Consider the following 20,452-nt stretch of genomic DNA (forward strand, 5'->3'; position numbering starts at 1 on the left):
CGTTAAAAATGTCAAATCAATGTCTTATCAAATAGAAATTCTAGCTTGATAAATACAATGCATTCCAAGGGATGTTGTCTATTCTTATGATTTAACAGTAGCCTAACCCATAAATTGCAAAGGGAAATGCATTTAGGCCTACCTTTACTTGTAAATTAAGTCCATTCGTCTGGTGAACCTCTCAGTGACAGCTTTGTAGAAGTCACAGCAGAACCCCATGTCCATTATTTTATTATTTTATTCTGCACAGCAGGCCCACGGTTGTGTGGGAGACACATCCCCAAGTCCTCCTTCGGTTCCATTTTCACACTGACACAAAAATTCATTCCCATTCCCATTACGTCCACAAAGCAAACGTGAATGTCCAAGATGTGTAAAAGTCAGGGAAAAAAGTATTCATTGGTATTGACGTTTCAGACAAGTGGACAGTCCAGTATTCACTGTTCGCTTGCCCAACAACTAGCAGTGAGAGAGATGGTGATTGCCTGTCATGTCACGTCTTGCTTGTAGAGCTTCAGTATGCTGCCTCTGTCTGTTCTTAACTTTCATTATAAACTGTTCGAGTTGCAATAGTGTCCATTTGTCAGGTTGTTTTTGCTAGCTAGCTTTCTTCAGTTCAGGGGATATGAGTGCCAAATTATATAGACGCCCAAATGTGCACAGCTTAACCCAGACAATACCCACGCAACATGTTTAGGCAATATGAATGCGTAAAATATGAAATCGGCTCAATGCAACGAATGAAGCTACTTCAAGCTAGGCAATGCAGCGACGCCTATGCTGACCCTATCCATTTACAGTGACTGGACTCAGAAACGGCCGTGGCGTCAACCATTTTAATGTATTTGAATGTCTGGAAAGGAAGGCATGAATACGCTGGTGCCTTTCCTGAGGCTTGGATGTAGTTTTAAGATAAAAAAAAAACTACCAGAATCATTGAAAAAAACATTAGATAACAAAAACAATTAAAATGTGTTTTTTCATAACATCTTTTTTATTAGATTATCACTGGGTAAGCACTGCCTACCCTGGCTGCACATCACAGACACACACACACACAGAGAGAGAGAGAGAGACACACATAAGCATTTGCAAAGCATGTGCAAAGTTATTAAAGTGGTTGGTAATATCAAAGGGCTTGTTCATAACAAAACCCTTTGAAATTGCCAACCACATTAATAACTTTTTTGTTGACAAGATTAGCAAATTTAGGTATGACATGCAAACAACAAATGCTGAGCCTTCATATTCATGCATAATGGACCAAATAATGAAAGCAAGAACTGTAGTTTTGAGTTCCAAAAAGTGGGTGTGGAAGAGGTGATTTTTTTATTTCTTTGCTATCTATAAATAAGGACAAACCACCTGGTACAGACAACCTGGATGGTAAATACATTGTGACATGCTCAGCACTGACACAAATGACTGATGATTGGCTGAAAGAAAGTGATAGTAAGAAGATTGTGGGAGCTGTTTTGTGCAGCTTTTGATGTCATTGATCATGACCTATTGCTTAAAAAACGTAGGTGTTACGGACTTGCAATCCTTACTATGGATTGAGAGTTACCTATCTAATAGAACACAGAGGGTTTTCGTTAATGGAAGCCTCTCTCATGCAAATTCCATTTGTTGTGGTGTACCGCAGGGCAGCCGGCTAGGGCCATTATTGTTTTCTGTTTTTACAAATTACCTTCCACTCATCATGAATAAAGCATGTGTGTCTATGTACGCTGACAACTAAACAGTATACACGTCGGCTGCAACAGTAAAATAAATAACTGAGACACTTAGCTCCAGTCAGTTTTAGAATGTGTAACTAGCAATAGGCTGGTGCTAAATATCTCAAAAACTAAAGCATAATTTTTGGGACAAATCACTCGCTCAACGCTAAACCTTGTTTAGATCTATTATTGAATAGTGTGGCTATTGAGCAAGTTGAGGAGACTAAACTGCTGGTTGTAACCCTAGATAGCAAGCATTTATGGTCAAAACAGATCAACTCAATGGTTGCTAAAATGGGAAGAGGTCTGTCCATGATAGGGCGTTGCTCTGCCTTCTTGACATCTCAGTCGACCAGACAGGTCCTATAGGCCCTAGTTTTGTCGCACCTGGACTACTGCCCAGCTGTGTGGTCATGTGCGGCAAAGAAGGACATAGGTAAATTGCAGTTGGTCCAGAACAAAGCAGCATGTATCGCACTTAGATGTACATGGAGGGAAAGTCTCAGTAACATGCATTTCAGTCTCTCCTGGCTCAAAGTTGAGGAGAGATTGTCTGCATCACTATTGGTCTTTGTGCGAGTTATTGATGTGTTGAAGGTGCCAAACTGTCTGTTCAAGCAGTTTGCACACAGTTCGGATACTCATTCGTACAACACAAGACATGCAACCAGAGGTCCCTTCACAGTCCCCAGGTCCAGAACAGAGGCTGGGAAACGCACAATATTAAATAGAGCCATGACTACATGGAACTCTCTGCCACCACAGGTAACTCAAGCTAAAAATAAAACCAGTTTCAAAAAACAGATAAAAGAACACATTACTGCACAAAGGGGTCTGTGAAGAGACACAGCCATTTTATATATATTGTATTGTAATTTGTACTGTACTATGTATTAGACCTAGATATTGTTTGTATGTACTGATATGTAGGCTATGTGTGACGTTTTAAATTGATGCATTTCAATCCTTGACAAATAATGTTCTGTACTATGTATTATGTCATGTTTCATGTGGACCCCAGGAAAAGTAGCTGATGCTTTTGCAGCGGCTAATGGGGATCCTAATAAATACTAAATACGAAAAAAAGACTGTAGAATGTGTGGTTTTGCTGTTTTGATTCCAATATTAAACTGTTGTGGTGTTTTGTCTAATTTCCTCCTAGATTATATTTGGAGACCTCACCAAGTTCATGTGGCTGAGCTTCATCATGCTCATAGGGTTTTCCACCTGTAAGTACATTCTGTTTAAGAGAAACTGCATCAGCAAAACTTGGCATTTCAAATAAGCCAATTGCTGACAATTGTATAAAAAAAACGAATTCCTCTTTTTATTCACTGGTTATTGTTATCTCTCTTTCTCTTTCTTTCTCTCTCTCCCTCACCCTCCCTCCCTCCCATCCAGCCCTGTGGATGGTGTACATGACTCAGGACCCAGACTCTCTGCCTGCGTACCGCTCCTTCCCCATCACTCTGTTCTCCCAGTTTGAGCTGAGTGTGGGTCTGATAGACCTGCCAGTGGACCACACCATCACAACGCCCCCTATTGTCCATGTGCTGCACTGCACCTTCTCTGTGGTGTCCTACATACTGCTGCTCAACCTGCTCATAGCCATGATGAGTGATACACACTGGAGAGTAGCCCAGGAGAGGGACGAGCTCTGGAGGACACAGGTGTGCATCAGTGTGACACACATGCACACACACCCACATGCACACACACAAAAACACACAGTCTCTCCTATAGTGCCTTCAGAAAGTATTCACACCCCTTGACTTTTTCCATATTTTGTTGTTTTACATCCTGAATTTAAAATTGATAAAATTGAGATTTGTTGTCACTGGCCTACACACCATTTATTTTTACAAATTCATTAAAAATGAAAAGCGGAAATGTCTTGAGTCAATAAGTATTCAATACCTTTGTTATGGCAAGCCTAAATAAGTTCAGGAGTAAATAATGTGCCTAAGAAGTCACATAATACGTTGCATGGACTCACTGTGCAATAATAGTGTTTAACATGATTTTTGAATGACTACCTCATCTCTGTACCCCACACATCAAATTATCTGTAAGGTCCCACAGTCGAGCAGTGAATTTCAAACACAGATTCAACCATAAAGACCAGGGAGGTTTTCCAATGCCTCGCAAAGAAGGGCACCTATTGGTAGATGGGTAAAAATAAAAAAGCAGACATTGAATATCCCTTTGAGCATGGTGAAGTTATTAATTACGCTTTGGATGGTGTATCAATACACCCAGTCACTACAAAGATACAGATGTCCTTCCTAACTCAGTTGCCGGAGAGGAAGGAAACCGCTCAGGGATTTCACCATGAGGCCAATGGTGACTTGAAAACAGTTACAGAGTTTAATGGCTATGATAGGTGAAAACTGAGGATGGATCAACAACATTGTAGTTACTCCACAATACAAACCTAATTGACAGAGTGAAAAGAAGGAAGCCTGTACAGAATACAAATATTCCAAAACATGCATCCTGTTTGCAACGAGGCACTAAAGTAATACTGCAAAAAAATTTGCAAAGCAATTAACTATTTATCCTGAATACAAAAGTGTTATGTTTGGGGCAAATCCAATACAACACATTACTTACTGAGTACCACTCTCCATATTTTCAAGCATGGTGGTGGCTATATCATGTTATGGGTATGCTTGTAATCATTAAGGACTGAGGAGGTTTTCAGGATAAAAATAAACGGAGTGGAGCTAAGCACAGGCAAAATCCTAGAGGAAAACCTGATTCAGTCTGCTTTCCACCAGACACTGGGAGATGAATTCACCTTTCAGCAGGAGAATAACCTAAAACACATGGGCAAATCTACACTGGAGTTGCTTACCAAGAAGACAGGTTCCTGAGTAGCCGAGTTACAGTTTTGACTTAAATCTACTTGAAAATCTACGGCAAGACCTGAAAATGGTTGTCTATCAATAATCAACAACCAATTTGACAGAGCTTGAAGAATGTTTAAAAGAATAATGGGCAAATGTTGATCAATCCAGGTGTGGAAAGCTCTTAGAGACTTACGCAGAAAGACTCACAGCTATAATCGCTGCCAAAAGTGCTTATACAAAGTATTGACTCAGGGGTGTGAAATCTTATGTAAATTAGATATTTATGTATTTCATTTTCAATAAATATGCAAACATGTCTAAAAACATGTTTTCACTTTGTCATTATGGGGTATTGTGTGTAGATGGATGAGAAATAAAATAAATGTAATCCATTTTGATTTCAGGCTGTAACAAAATGTGGAATAAGTCAAGGGGTATGAATACTTTCTGAAGGCACTATGCATACTCCATACAAATAGCTTAAAACCATGATGAACATGATGAGAGTGTATACAGCGTCCCAATCAGTGCCATGTTAATGATCCTTATGTCCTCTGTCCCTGCTCACTGTGTGTAGGTGGTGGCCACTACCCTGATGTTGGAGAGGAGGTTGCCCCGCTGCCTGTGGCCCCGGCTGGGGGTATGTGGCCTACTCTACGGCCTGGGGGAGCGGTGGTACCTCCGGTAAGAAAGCACTGGACAACACTTGGTTTAACTGTCCTATTGTTGTACTCTCTTAGGTGTGGTGGTGTTAACAATGTTTCCCCATCATATACAGGCTTTATATTATAATGACTCTCTTAATGTCTCGATTGCAGGGTTGAGGATCGCAACGACCCACTGGTGCAAAAGATGCGTCGCTACATCCAAGCCTTCTCTAAGGATGAGGACCAGAGCAAGGAGCATGAGGAGATGGAGAACACTGACATGTCAAAAGGACCTGTAACCCCTCTGAATAGACCCAAACACAGTGGCGGAATAGATGGAAACAGGAAATCCCTGGCATGCTGGCAGATGATTCGCCACAGCACTCTGGGTTTAGATGTGGAACAGGAAGAGCTTGACGATGACCAGGAAGTAAGATACGTCTGAGGGTTAAGACAGCAAAACAGATGATTATATTGTAATTATATAATATACAGTTGAAGTCGGAAGTTTCCATACACTTAGGTTGGAGTCATTAAAACTCGTTTTTCAACCACATTTATTTTTAACAAACTATAGTTTTGGCAAGTCGGTTAGGACATCTACTTTGTGCATGACACAAGTAATTTTTCCAAGAATTGTTTACAGACAGATTATTTCACTTATAATTCACTGTATCACAATTCCAGTGGGTCAGATGTTTACATACACTAAGTTGACTGTGCCTTTAAACAGCTTGGAAAATTCCAGAAAATGATGTCATGGCTTTAGAAGCTTCTGACAGGCTAATTGACATAATTTGAGTCAATTGGAGGTGTACCCGTGGATGTATTGCAAGGCCTACCTTCAAACTCAGTGCCTCTTTGCTTGACATCAAGGGAAAATCAAAAGAAATCAGCCAAGACCTCAGAAAAAAATATGTAGACCTCCACAAGTCTGGTTCATCCTTGGGAGCAATTTCCAAACGCCTGAAGGTACCACGTTCATCTGTACAAACAATAGTACGCAAGTATAAACACCATGGGACCACGCAGCCGTCATACTGCTCAGGAAGGAGACGCGTTCTGTCTCCTAGAGATGAACATACTTTGGTGTGAAAAGTGCAAATCAATCCCAGAACAACAGCAAAGGACCTTGTGAAGATGCTGGAGGAAACAGGTACAAAAGTATCTATATCCACAGTAAAACGAGTCCTATATCGACATAACCTGAAAAGCCGTTCAGCAAGGAAGAAGCCACTGCTCCAAAACCGCCATAAAAAAGCCAGACTACGGTTTGCAACTGCACACTTCACAAAATAGATGGCATCATGAGGAAGGAAAATTATGTGGATATATTGAAGCAACATCTCAAGACATCAGTCAGGAAGTTAAAGCTTGGTCGCAAATGGGTCTTCCAAGTGGCCTATGACCCCAAGCATACTTCCAAAGTTGTGGCAAAAATGCTTAAGGACAACAAAGTCAAGGTATTGGAGTGTCCATTACAAAGCCCTGACCTCAATCCTATAGAAAATGTTTGGGCAGAACTGAAAAAGCGTGTGTGAGCAAGGAGGCCTACAAACCTGACTCAGTTACACCAGCTCTGTCAGGAGGAATTAGCCAAAATTCACCCAACTTATTATGGGAAGCTTGTGGAAGGTTACCCGAAACGTTTGACCCAAGTTAAACAATTTAAAGGCAATGCTACCAAATACTAATTGAGTGTATGTAAACTTCTGACCCACTTGGAATGTGATGAAATAAATAAAAGCTGAAATAAATAATTCTCTCTACTATTATTCTGACATTTCACATTCTTAAAATAAAGTGGTGATCCTAACTGACCTAAGACAGGGAATTTTTACTAGGATTAGATGTCAGGAATTGTGAAAAACTGAGTTTAAATGTATTTGGCTAAGGTGTATGTAAACTTCCGACTTCAACTGTATGTGTGATACAATTATGTATGCAGTATTATGTGTGGAAAACAAATGATTGTATTGTAGTAGCTAGTGTATATGGGTAAGGCTGGGTTGAAATGTAGACTAGATTCATTTGGAATCTTCTTGGACCATGTATGTTGCTTTATCATTCCAAGTAAACCTCATGAATAGTTTTTATTAAAGATTTTACATTAAACTGTTTGTTTTTTACTGGGACAAATTATATTGAACTTTTTTTTCCTTCAGGATTGTAAATCAGAACATAAAACCTAATGATTGGTTAATGCACATAATAATGTAGATCATTATTACATTCAAATTCATTAAGTAAACATATAGAAACATCTCACCAAAACAAGCAAATAAGTGCATTATTCATCTTTTACATTAGTGCAAATTCTAACTGAAACTAGCAGGCGGACTTGATTGTTCTTCACAAGGCATAACTAACTGTAATGTGATTTTATTTACCATCATTGGTTATACCTGGATGTCTAATTAATTATAACATAGACTTGGGTCATACAGTGTATAATAATGGTTTAAAAGGCTATTGATAGAGATGTGTAATCGTGGTTTAAAAGGTTATTGATAGAGATGTGCAATCATGGTTTTAATTGTAAGGTACTGTATTAGTGGGTTAAAAGAGTTGCCAATTAATGACCTACTCAACAGTTTAGATATGCAGATGCAAACCACATTAATAGTAGGCTCGACCAAGGAAATGTGTCTGTAATTAAAATTCGGAACTGGGAAAACTGTACATTCACTGTCCTCTCTCACACACACGCTCAGGGTGTTTGTCAATATGCATACTACCGTGCTCTACACTCTCATGCTCCGAGTGCATTTTCCGACCACGTTCGCTTGAGTACGTTCTTGTGAGGACGAGAGTGTAGAGAATACTTAAAACAATACATTTGAGAAGCACTCGCATTCCCCCTACTTTATAACCTCACGCTTCATCTCCCCATTCACTGAACCTTCTTCCAGCCAGGATAATGGCAACAATAGACAAAACAAGATATACACAAAGCAAACATTTTACTTCATATTTATAAGATAGATATGTGAATTGTAATAATGTAGCTAACCAGATAGATTAACAGGCAAAAATTACCTAAAACTAATATTATGCAAGATACTCAATTCTTCGTGGGTAGCTAGCTAACAACTCTTTGTGGCTATCTAGCTAGCTAACGGTAATAGTAGCTAGCCAGTTAGCCCTATTGACTTATTATGGGCTTGCTATCTACGGTACTTCGGCAGGTAAACATGCCAAACTTAACACAGCATGTATTTATTAACGTATCCAGATAAAATATTGTAGCCAGGCAACATATGAGATGTGAATAGGCAACATTTCATTCCGAAGTCGGAGTGTATTTTCTCTCGCTTCAGCTCAAATAGTGTCCGCCATTTCAAGAAATGTTGCATAATTTTTTATGTGGTTGCATCATATTTCTTTGCATATTTTCAGTTGAAGCTTGCATCAATGCATGCTTCAAAATATGTACAAACGGAGTACGCATTCGAGAAGTGCCCTCCGTGCTCCGTTTCGCATACTTTGATTTGGACTCATACTCCCGTGCTCCAATTTGCGTGCTTGGAGAACAGTAGTATGCATTTTGAGAAACACCCTCAGTCTCTCTCTATTCCTCTTTTTCCTCTATTATTCCTCTCTTGCGTATTAAAAGTAGAAATAATGTTTATTGCTTTGATAGGACATTATCAGAGCTCCATTAATTTGGAATTAGTTGAGACATATGTAATAATAATGCAATAATCTTATTATAATAATATTTATGGTTTAGGCGGGGTATCTGTAAAGCACTTTGTGACAACTGCTTATGTAAAAAGGGCTTTATAAAATACACTTAATTGTTTGAATTTGATTCATAATATAATAACAGAGCTGTAGCCACCTGTAACTGGTCTGTCTCTGGCACAGGGCTGGTCAGGAGAAGCTTCAGCATAAAAAAGAGTATATAGCCTAAGGCAAACTTTTTTTAATAAAGAGTAAACCTACAGTAATACAGTAAGATAAAATATATATATACTGATGTATTCTGAGGTAAGTGGAACACAGCGTTGTACGAGATCTTCAGTTTCTTGGCAATTTCTCGCATAGAATAGCCTTCATTTCTCTGAACAAGAATAGACAGATGAGTTTCAGAAGAAAGTTATTTGTTTCTGGCCATTTTGATCCTGTAATCGAACACACCATTGCTGATGCTCCAGATACTCAACTAGTCTCAAGAAAGCCAGTTTTATTGCTTCTTTAATCAGCACAACAGTTTTCAGCTGTGCTAACATAATTGCAAAAGGGTTTTCTAATGATCAATTAGCCTTTTAAAATGATAAACTTGGATTAGCAAACACAACGTGCCATTGGAACACAGGACTGATGGTTGCTGATAATGGGCCTCTATACGCCTATGTAGATATTCCATTAAAAATCAGCCGTTTCCAGCTACAATAGCCATTTACAACATTAACAATGTCTACACTGTATTTCTGATCAATTTGATGTTATTTGAATGGACAAAAAATGTGTTTTTCTTTTAAAAAACAAAGACATTTCTAAGAGACCCCAAACTTTTAAACGGTAGTTAAAAATAAATGCACTGTTGGTTAAGGGCTGTAAGTAAGCATTTCACTGTAATGTCTGCACCTGATGTATTCGGCGCATGTGGCCAAATTAAATTTGATTTGATTTGATTTGATTTAGTGTACATATACATACAGTGAGGGGAAAAAGTATTTGATCCCCTGCTGATTTTGTACGTTTGCCCACTGACAAAGAAATTATCAGTCTATATTTTAATGGTAGGTTTATTTGAACAGTGAGAGACAGAATAACAACAAAAAAATCCAGAAAAACGCATGTCAAAAATGTTATAAATTGATTTGCATTTCAATGAGGGAAATAAGTATTTGACTCCTCTGCAAAACATGACTTAGTACTTGGTGGCAAAACCCTTGTTGGCATTCACAGAGGTCAGATGTTTCTTGTAGTTGGCCACCAGCTTTGCACACATCTCAGGAGGGATTTTGTCCCACTCCTCTTTGCAGATCTTCTCCAAGTCATTAAGGTTTCGAGGCTGACGTTTGGCAACTCGAACCTTCAGCTCCCTCCACAGATTTTCTATGGGATTAAGGTCTGGAGACTGGCTAGGCAACTCCAGGACCTTAATGTGCTTCTTCTTGAGCCACTCCTTTGTTGCCTTGACCGTGTGTTTTGGGTCATTGTCATGCTAGAATATCCATCCACGACCCATTTTCAATGCCCTGGCTGAGGGTTCTCACCCAAGATTTGACGGTACATGGCGCCGTCAATCGTCCCTTTGATGCGGTGAAGTTGTCCTGTCCCCTTAGCAGAAAAACACCCACAAAGCATAATGTTTCCACCTCCATGTTTGATGGTGGAGGGGGTGTTCTTGGGGTCATAGGCAGCATTCCTCCTCCTCCAAACACGGCGAGTTGAGTTGATGCCAAAGAGCTCGATTTTGGTCTCATCTGACCACAACACTTTCACCCAGATCTCCTCTGAATCATTCAGATGTTCATTGGCAAACTTCAGACGGGCCTGTATATGTGCTTTCTTGAGCAGGGGGACCTTGCGGGCGCTGCAGGATTTCAGTCCTTACGGCGAGTGTGTTACCAATTGTTTTCTTGATGTCTATGGTCCCAGATGCCTTGAGATCATTGACAAGATCCTCCCGTGTAGTTCTAGGCTGATTCCTCAGCGTTCTCATGATCATTGCAACTCCACGAGGTGAGATCTTGCATGGAGCCCCAGGCCGAGGGAGATTATTTTGTGTTTCTTCCATTTGCGAATAATCGCACCAACTGTTGTCACCTTCTCACCAAGTTGCTTGGCGATGGTCTTGTAGCCCAATCCAGCCTTGTGTAGGTCTACAATCTTGTCCCTGACATCCTTGGAGAGCTCTTTGGTCTTGACCATGGTGGAGAGTTTGGAATCTGATTGATTGATTGCTGCTGTGGACTTGTGTCTTTTATACAGGTAACAAGCTAAGATTAGGAGCACTCCCTTTAAGAGTGTGCTCCTAATCTCAGCTCGTTACCTGTATAAAAGACACCTGGGAGCCAGAAATCATTCTGATTGAGAGGGGGTAAAATACTTATTTCCCTCATTAAAATGCAAATCAATTTATAACATTTTTGACATGCGTTTTTCTGGATTATTTTGTTGTTATTCTGTCTCTCACTGTTAAATTAAACCTACCGTTAAAATTATAGACTGATCATTTCTTTGTCAGTGGGCAAATGTACAAAATCAGCAGGGGATCAAATATTTTTTTCCCTCACTGTACATATATATATACATATCCTTTAAAAATATATATTTCCCTTTATTACTTTAAAACCCCACCACCCCTTCCCTAATTGGAGTAAACGAGTGAACAACAATGCTTAGGCCTCTACTTCCAGCTTATACATACTATATACATTTTATGGACACAGTCAATTTTACAATAATTATATTTTGTTTGTTTTTACTCCTGAACTTCCTCTACCCTCAACCTCTCCGATCATTTTCATGATGTCCATCCGGTTTGCTTCTATGTGCCATATCTTTCTAACTGTTACATTAGTTATCTTGTTATTATTAGTTGTTGTTAGTTGTTATTAGTCCCATCCTTCAGCTCCATTCAACACCTCCCATCTATCGCTTAACACCATCCACATTGGATTTCTATTTGAAATATATTTTTCAACTGTACTGTGATGTTTCACAAAAGTTCTGAACCCTTCTATTCTCATTGTTTCTACAGATTGTAAATTAAAAATAAACATTTTTGCTAAAAGTATTATTATATTATTGATTGATTGACTATAACTTTTCAGATCACCCAGTAGCGCTATCTGCAGGGTTAGCTCCAGGTAAATATTGCAATCCTTTAGCCATTCCTGGACCTGTGACCAAAAACAAGCTACAAATGGACAGTGCCAAAACAAATGATCTAATGATTCTGTATCTTCACAGAAAAATCTGCAGAGCTGGGAAGATTGTATCCCCCATATAAATAACATTATATTGGTAGCAAGAATTTTGTATAATAATTTAAATAGAAAAATTCTAAGTTTTGAATCCGGCCTTGTTTTGCATATCAGTTCATAAACACTATGCCATGGAATTGGTACGTCAAAAATCTCTTCCCAACTATTTTGCAAATTATATATGACGGCTGTCAATCCTTTGGTCCTTAAATGAAACTGGAATACTTTTTTATTTATCACAATTTTCTTTAACCAATTATGTTTTTTAATTCAGGGCTGACAGACAAGTTCCTTACTTTTTCCCCCTTCCAGTTTCCTCTTCCATTTTTGCAGTAATGCTGCAATTATTTGGTTGTAATTTTGGGTAGAGCAGACATTTCCATATGTTTGTGTTAGCTGCATGTGCGACATAACTCCACCAGTCCTACCTATGATATCATTTATGAAGATTATACCTTCTTTTTTTAAAATTCAAAAAATAATGTAATTTTTATCAATTAGTAGATTTGAGTTTAACCACAATATTTGTTGCATTATTTGTTCTGTCGTTTCTGGGGGATTAAATTGAAATTGCAACAAACTTTCTATGGCTTGTTTTAGAAATAGTGATATTTGGGAGATTATTTCCTTTTCAAATAACTGAAAGTGAGAGGTTGTAATCTGAATAAAGGGAAAAAGGCCATTCTTGAACATGGGGTGAGACAATCTTACTAATTTGCTAGAGAACCAGTTCGGATTTAAGTATAACTTTTGTATGACTGAAGATTTTAGTGATAGGTCTAATGCTTTAATATTTAATAATTTCTGTCCTCTGAATTCATATTCATTATATAAATAGGCCCGTTTAATTTTGTCTGGCTTGCCGTTCCAAATAAAATTGAATATTTTTTTCTCATATAATTTAAACAACTGTTCACTAGACGTAGGCCATAAGCAAATAGGTAAACTGGGACAATACTAAAGAGTTAATCAGGGTGATTTTCCACAAATAGACAGGTATTTACCTTTCCATCGTAGCAAGATCTTATCTATTTTTTGCTAACTTTCTATAAAAATGTATTGGAGTGAGATCATTTATTTCATTTGGGATATGTATTCTGAGTATATCCACATCACCATCAGACCATTTTATTGGTAAACTACATGGTAATGTAAAAATTGTATTTTTTAGTGATCCAATACGTAATATAGTATATTTATCATAATTTGGTTGTAATCCAGAGAGGTTAGAAAATGTATCTAGATCCTCTATGAGGCTGTGGAGGGATTCAAATTGTGGATTTAAAAGAAAACATGAATCATCAGCATACAATGACACCTTTGTTTTTAAGCCCTGGATTTCTAATCGCTTGATATTATTGCTGGATCTGATTTTAATAGCTAACATTTCGATGGCCATAATAAATAGATATGCCGATAGTGGAAAACCTTGTTTTACTCCTTGTCACGCCCTGGCTCTGGGGACTCTTAAATGTTGAGCCAGGGTGTGGATTTTCATTGTTTAGTTTTCTATGTTTTTGTTCTAGATCGTGTTGATCTATGTTGGCCAGGGTGGTTCCCAATCAGAGACAGCTGTAGCTCGTTGTCTCTGATTGGGGACCATACTTAGGCAGCCTGTTGGCACCAGTTAGTTTGTGGGATCTTGATCCGTAAAGGTTTGGTGTGTGTAACCTCAGGACCTCACGTATCGTTGGTTTGTTGTTTTGGTTTTGTTCGTGTGTTAAGTACTAATTAAAGATGTACGCTTATCACGCTGCGCCTTGGTCCGTCTCATCTAATAACGATTGTGACAGAAGATCCCACCTAAAGAGGACCAAGCAGTGTGTCCAGGAACAGACAGCCTGGACTTGGGAGGAGATCCTGGACGGGAAGGGATCCTGGACTTGGGAAGAGATTCAGGCCGGAATGGATCGCCGTCCTTGGGAGGAGACTGTGGAGGCGCGCTACAGAGAGGAGCAGCGGCATCGCAGAGGGTACCGGCCGAGGAGGAAGCCCGAGAGACAGCCATAAGAAAATGTTTGGGGGGGGGCTAAAAGGGTGGTTGGCGGAGCCTAGAGTTAGAGCGGAGCCAGCTCCCCGTACTCAGGCTAGGAAGCGTGAGACTGGGCAGGCTCCGTGTTATGCGGAGCCACGTACTGTGCCGCGATTGTTCCGGCACAGTCCTTTACGTCCGGTGCTAGCACCACGCACGTGTCGTGCTAAGATGGGCATGCAGCCAGGATGGGGTGTGCCGGCTCAACGCTCGTGGCCTCCAGTACGCCTCCTCGGTCCCGTATATCCTGCGCCAGTGCCACGTGCTGTAGCGCCAGTACGAGGCACAGCCCTGTACGTCCTGTGCTGATGCCTCACACATATTGTGTGGAAATAGGCATTCAGCCAGGACGGGTTGTGTCAGCTCTCCGCTCCAGACCTCCAGTCCGCCTCCACAGTCCGGCCCGGCCCGTTCCGGCTCCCCGCACCAAGCCAGTGGTGCGTGTTCCCAGTCCAGCCCCGCCTGTTCCTGTCCCTCGCACCAAGCCAGTGGTACGCGTCGCCAGCCCGGTCCGGCCTGTTCCTGTCCCTCGCACCAAGCCAGTGGTGCGCGTCGCCAGCCAGGTCCGGCCTGTTCCTGCTCCCCGCACCAAGCCTGTGGTGCGCGTCGTCAGCCCGGTCCGGCCCGTTCCTGCTCCCCCACCAAGCCTGTGGTGCGCGTCGTCAGCCCGGTCCGGCCCGTTCCTGCTCCCCGCGCCAAGCCAGTGGTGCGTGTGTCCAGTCCGGCACGGCCCGTGCCTGTTCCACCGGTGCCTGGTCCGGCACCGGTCAGCTGCTCCACTCCGGAGTCAGAGCAATCCGCTCCACCGGGGTCCGGTCCAACTCCAGTCAGCGGATCCACTCCGGAGCCAGAGCAATCCGCTCCACCGGTGTCCAGTCCAGCTCCGGCCAGCGGCTCCAGTCCGGAGGCGGTAAGGTTTGGTCCACCGTCGTCGGGTCCAGCTCCAGTCAGCGGGACCAGACCAGGGGCGCAACGGGGAGGTGGAGAAAAGGTGGTGGTCACGCCCGGAGCCGGATCCGTCTCCGAGGCGGAATGCCCACCCGGCCCCTACCCTCTTGTGTTTGTGTGGCGCGGTCGCAGTCCGCGCCTTTGGGGGGGGGGGGGGGGGGTACTGTCACGCCCTGGCTCTGGGGACTCTTAAATGTTGAGCCAGGGTGTGGATTTTCATTGTTTAGTTTTCTATGTTTTTGTTCTAGATCGTGTTGATCTATGTTGGCCAGGGTGGTTCCCAATCAGAGACAGCTGTAGCTCGTTGTCTCTGATTGGGGACCATACTTAGGCAGCCTGTTGGCACCAGTTAGTTTGTGGGATCTTGATCCGTAAAGGTTTGGTGTGTGTAACCTCAGGACTTCACGTATCGTTGGTTTGTTGTTTTGGTTTTGTTCGTGTGTTAAGTACTAATTAAAGATGTACGCTTATCACGCTGCGCCTTGGTCCGTCTCATCTAATAACGATCGTGACACTCCTCTTGACAGTTTAAAACTTTCAGAAAATTGCCATTATTTACTATTTTACACCTAGGGTTACTATACATGATTTTAACCAATTTTATAAGAGATTCTCCAAAATTGAAACGCTCCAGGCATTTATATATAAACTCCAGTCGTACTTTATCAAATGCCTTTTCAAAGTCTGCTATGAATAGCAGGCCTGGGTTCCCAGATGTTTCATAGTGTTCTATTGTTTTTATAAGAGTCATTTTGTCATTCAAACTCGCCCTTACCGAGTGTCAGAAATTAGTTATTTGTGGTGGGACATTTATGGGAAATAAGACTGACAAATTAATTGTATGGCACATCCACATTTAAAATCTTAGAACCTCAACAAAAGACATAAATACATTTCTTACATTCACAACTTTTAAAAATAGAGGATGAGATGGGATAGTTTGTGATGTGACAATACACACACACACGCACACTGCAAAGCAACCTTGTTATTGTAAGTCGCTCTGGATAAGAGCGTCTGCTAAATGACGTAAATGTAATGTAAATGTTATTGTGCCTAAATAAAGATTATCACAAATGATTGACCTACAATTGAAGTCGGAAGTTTACATACGTTTAGGTTGGAGTCATTAAAACTTTTTTTTCAACCACTCCACAAGTTTCTTGTAAACAAACTATAGTTTTGGAAAGTCGGTTAAGACATCTACTTTGTGCATGATACAAGTACTTTTTCCAACAATTGTTTACAGACAGATTATTTCACTTATAATCTGAAGTTTACATACACTAAATTGACTGTGCCTTTAAACAGCTTGGAAAATTCCAGAAAATGATGTCATGGCTTTAGAAGCTTCTGATAGACTAATTGACATCATTTGAGTCAATTGGAGGTGTACCTGTGGATGTACTGCAAGGCCTACCTTCAAACTCAGTGCCTCTTTGCTTGACATCATGGGAAAATCAAAAGAAATCAGCCAAGACCTCAGAAAGAAATGTGTAGACCTCCACAAGTCTGGTTCATCCTTGGGAGCAATTTCCAAACGCCTGAAGGTACCACGTTCATCTGTACAAACAATAGTACACAAGTATAAACACCATGGGACCACGCAGCCGTCATACCGCTCAGGAAGGAGACGCGTTCTGTCTCCCAGAACAACAGCAAAGGACCTTATGAAGATGCTGGAGGAAACAGGTACAAAATTATCTATATCCACAGTAAAACGAGTCCTATATCGACATAACGTGAAAGGCCGCTCAGCAAGGAAGAAGCCACTGCTCCAAAACCGCCATAAAAATGCCAGACTACGGTTTGCAACTGCACATGAGGACAAAGATCGTACTTTTTGGAGAAATGTCCTCTGGTCTGATTAAACAAAAATATAACTTTTGGCCCTAATGACCATCGTTATGTTTGAAGGAAAAGGGGGGAACTTGTAAGCCAGAGAACACCATCCCAAACATGAAGCACGGGGGTGGCCGCATCATGCTGTGGGGGTGCTTTGCTGCAGGAGGGACTGGTGCACTTCACAAAATAGATGGCATCATGAGGAAGGAAAATTATGTGGATATATTGAAGCAACATCTCAAGACATCAGTCAGGAAGTTAAAGCTTGGTCGCAAATGGATCTTCCAAATGGACAATGACCCCAAGCATACTTCCAAAGTTGTGGCAAAATGGCTTAAGGACAACAAAGTCAAGGTATTGGAGTGGCCATCACAAAACCCTGACTTCAATCCTATAGAAAATTTGTGGGCACAACGGAAAAAGCGTGTGTGAGCAAGGAGGCCTACAAACCTGACTCAGTTACACCAGCTCTGTCAGGAGGAATGGGCCAACATTCACCCAACTTATTGTGGGAAGCTTGTGGAAGGCTACCCGAAACGTTTGACCCAAGTTAAACAATTTAAAGGCAATGCTACCAAATACTAATTGAGTGTATGTAAACTTCTGACCCACTGGAAATGTGATGAAAGAAATAAAAGCTGAAATAAATCATTCTCTCTACTATTTTCTGACATTTCACAGGGAAGTTTTACTAGGATTAAATGTCAGGAATTGTGAAAAACTGAGTTTAAATGTATATGGCTAAGGGGTATGTAAACTTCCAACTTCAACTGTATACACCTGAATACACAAACCAAACCATGGCAATTGGAAAGTGTTTAGGGTGTCTGGGTTGTTATGTAATGTATTGATAAATGGTCATCAAATATGTGGAAATTAAAATACTGTATGACATTCAGTTTAGAATATGTGCTTTACTGCATAAGAGGATTGGTTCGTAAGAAACCAAATGTACTGTCAAGTATTTTTGTTAAAAGGAAGAACATACTGTCATAAACGGGTTAGCTGACAATGTCACGAAAACGATGAGCACGATTCAAGGTGACTGGGAATATGGCAGAATACAAACAGTGTAGTTCTTCCCTCCGCATGGCAAAATGTCAGTATAGGGACAAAGTGGAGTCGCAATTCAACGTCTAAGACACGAGACGTATGTGGCAGAGTCTACAGACAATCACGGAATACAAAAAGAAAACCAGCCACGTCGCAGACCTCGACGTCTTGCTTCCGGACAAGCTAAACACCTTCTTCGCCCGCTTTGAGGATAATACAGTGCCACCGACGCGGCCCACTACCAAGGATTGTGGGCTCTCCTTCTCCGTGACCGACGTGAGTAAGACATTTAAGCGTGTTAACCCTCGCAAGGCTGCCGGCCCAGATGGCGTCCCTAGCCGCGTCCTCAGAGCATGCGCAGACCAGCTGACTGGTGTGTTTATGGACATATTCAATCTCTCCCTATCCCAGTCTTCTGTCCCCACATGCTCCAAGATGGCCACCATTGTCCCTGTACCCAAGAAAGCAAAGGTAACTGAACTAAATGACTATCTGTCATCATGAAGTGCTTTGAGAGACTAGTCAAGGATCATATCACCTCTACCTTACCTGCCACCCTAGACCCCCAAGCTTGAGGCCCTGGATCTGAACCCCGCCCTGTGCAACTGGGTCCTGGACTTCCTGACGGGCCGCCCCCAGGTGGTGAAGGTAGGAAACAACACCTCCACTTTGCTGATCCTCAACTCTGGGGCCCCACAAGGGTGCATGCTCAGCCCCCTCCTGTACTCCCTGTTCACCCATGACTGTGTGGCCAAGCACGCCTCCAACTCAATCATCAAGTTTTCAGATGACACAACAGTAGTAGGCTTGATTACCAACAATGACGAGACAGGGAGGAGGTGAGGACTCTGGGAGTGTGATGTCAGGAAAATAACCTCTCACTCAACATCAACAAAACAAAGGAGATGATCGTGGACTTCAGGAAACAGCAGAGGGTGCACCCCCCTATCCACATCGACGGAACCACAGTGGAGAAGGTGGAAGCTTCAAGTTTGAGGTTGTGGACAGGTGTCTTTTATACTGATAACAAGTTCAAACAGGTGCCATTAATACAGGTAACGAGTGGAGGACAGAGGAGCCTCTTAAAGAAGAAGTTACAGGTCTGTGAGAGCCAGAAATCTTGCTTGTTTGTAGGTGACCAAATACTTATTTTCCACCATAATTTGCAAATAAATTCATAAAAAATCCTACAATGTGATTTTCTGGATTTCTGGATAGTTGACGTGTACCTATGATGAAAATTACAGGCCTCTCTCATCGTTTTAAGTGGGAGAACTTGCACAATTGGTGGCTGACTAAATACTTTTTTCCCCCACTGTATTCTTAAATTCCATTCCTTACTTAGATTTGTGTGTATTGGGTATATGTTGTGAAATCGTTAGATATTACTTGTTAGATATTACTGCACTGTCGGAGCTAGAAGCACAAGATTTTCACTACACCCGCAATAACATCTGCTAAAATTATATTTGATTTGATTTGATTAATGACATCTGCTGGTCAGCAATAAAAAGCAGCGGGTGATTATCAGATCTACTTTTTATTTTCTCCACTGTTTTCAGCAAAACTCCTAAACTAATACAGTGGCCTGAAACTCCTTTGCGCAGTGGTAAGTCGTTGCCGTTAGTAGCCTATAATCAGTTGGAATACCAGGTCCGCATCTTACATCATGCTTCCCTGTTTTCAAAAATGGAATTTAAGGCATTATTTAGGATGCTTAAGACAGAAGCTTAAACTATATTAAACAAAACAAATTATTTGAACAACAGTGCAGAAAGTGTGATTTCACATAAATAAAACTATTTTCTAAATAGTGTGCCTTCAACAGGATTCAACCTCATACCTTCACATCCCTGAATGTTCCATAGTTCCCTACTGTACTTGCTAAGCTACCGATCAGGTGAACATTTTGGTACAAAATTGTAACTATATTTGTAAGTACAGGGTCCAGAAGAGGTCGGTGTTTGAAAGCAGCTTGGAATCGAGGAAAGCACCGGAAGCACTGAGAAATCAGTGGGATCTCACATTTTGCAACACACGGTTTGAAAAAGCATGTGACCAAACGAAGCTTCGAAGTACTTCTGATAAAGTGATACAAGCATCGGCACACCGCTTCGAAGGTAGCTGTTTAGCCATTTTGATGCATGCCTCAGAGCTCCGGTTTTAAACATAACATCATTACTTTTCAGTACCACCCATGACTGTGTTTGCTAGTGAAAGAGACGTGGTTATGCATTAATTCATTTTCAGTTCTGTGTCCTAGTGAGATTCTAAGTGAATATGTTGTCATTATTTAAGACAATACATTACATATTTCATAAGGCCTTCTTTTGAGGGCCTAGTTTTACCCTAATACAGTGGCCTGCAACTCACATTATGCTGGCTTGTAAAGTGATGTGTAATTCCTATT

General features: G+C 41.2%; 1 protein-coding gene across 1 annotated transcript in view; it reads left to right on the forward strand.

Moving 5' to 3' along the window:
* The window catches only part of LOC311139349 (uncharacterized protein), a gene marked incomplete at both ends in the record, with an annotated part of 33,969 nt that overhangs the window by 5,748 nt on the left and 7,769 nt on the right, over positions 1-20,452 (forward strand). The window contains 4 exons of the mRNA XM_084174222.1: positions 2,884-2,950; positions 3,123-3,391; positions 5,151-5,257; positions 5,392-5,650. Of these exons, the coding sequence (XP_084030348.1) occupies positions 2,884-2,950; positions 3,123-3,391; positions 5,151-5,257; positions 5,392-5,650 (702 nt within the window). The remainder of the gene's footprint in view (positions 1-2,883; positions 2,951-3,122; positions 3,392-5,150; positions 5,258-5,391; positions 5,651-20,452) is intronic.

Source organism: Coregonus lavaretus (genome assembly GCF_964263955.1).
Source record: "Coregonus lavaretus genome assembly, chromosome: 13".
Classification (NCBI taxonomy): domain Eukaryota; kingdom Metazoa; phylum Chordata; class Actinopteri; order Salmoniformes; family Salmonidae; genus Coregonus; species Coregonus lavaretus.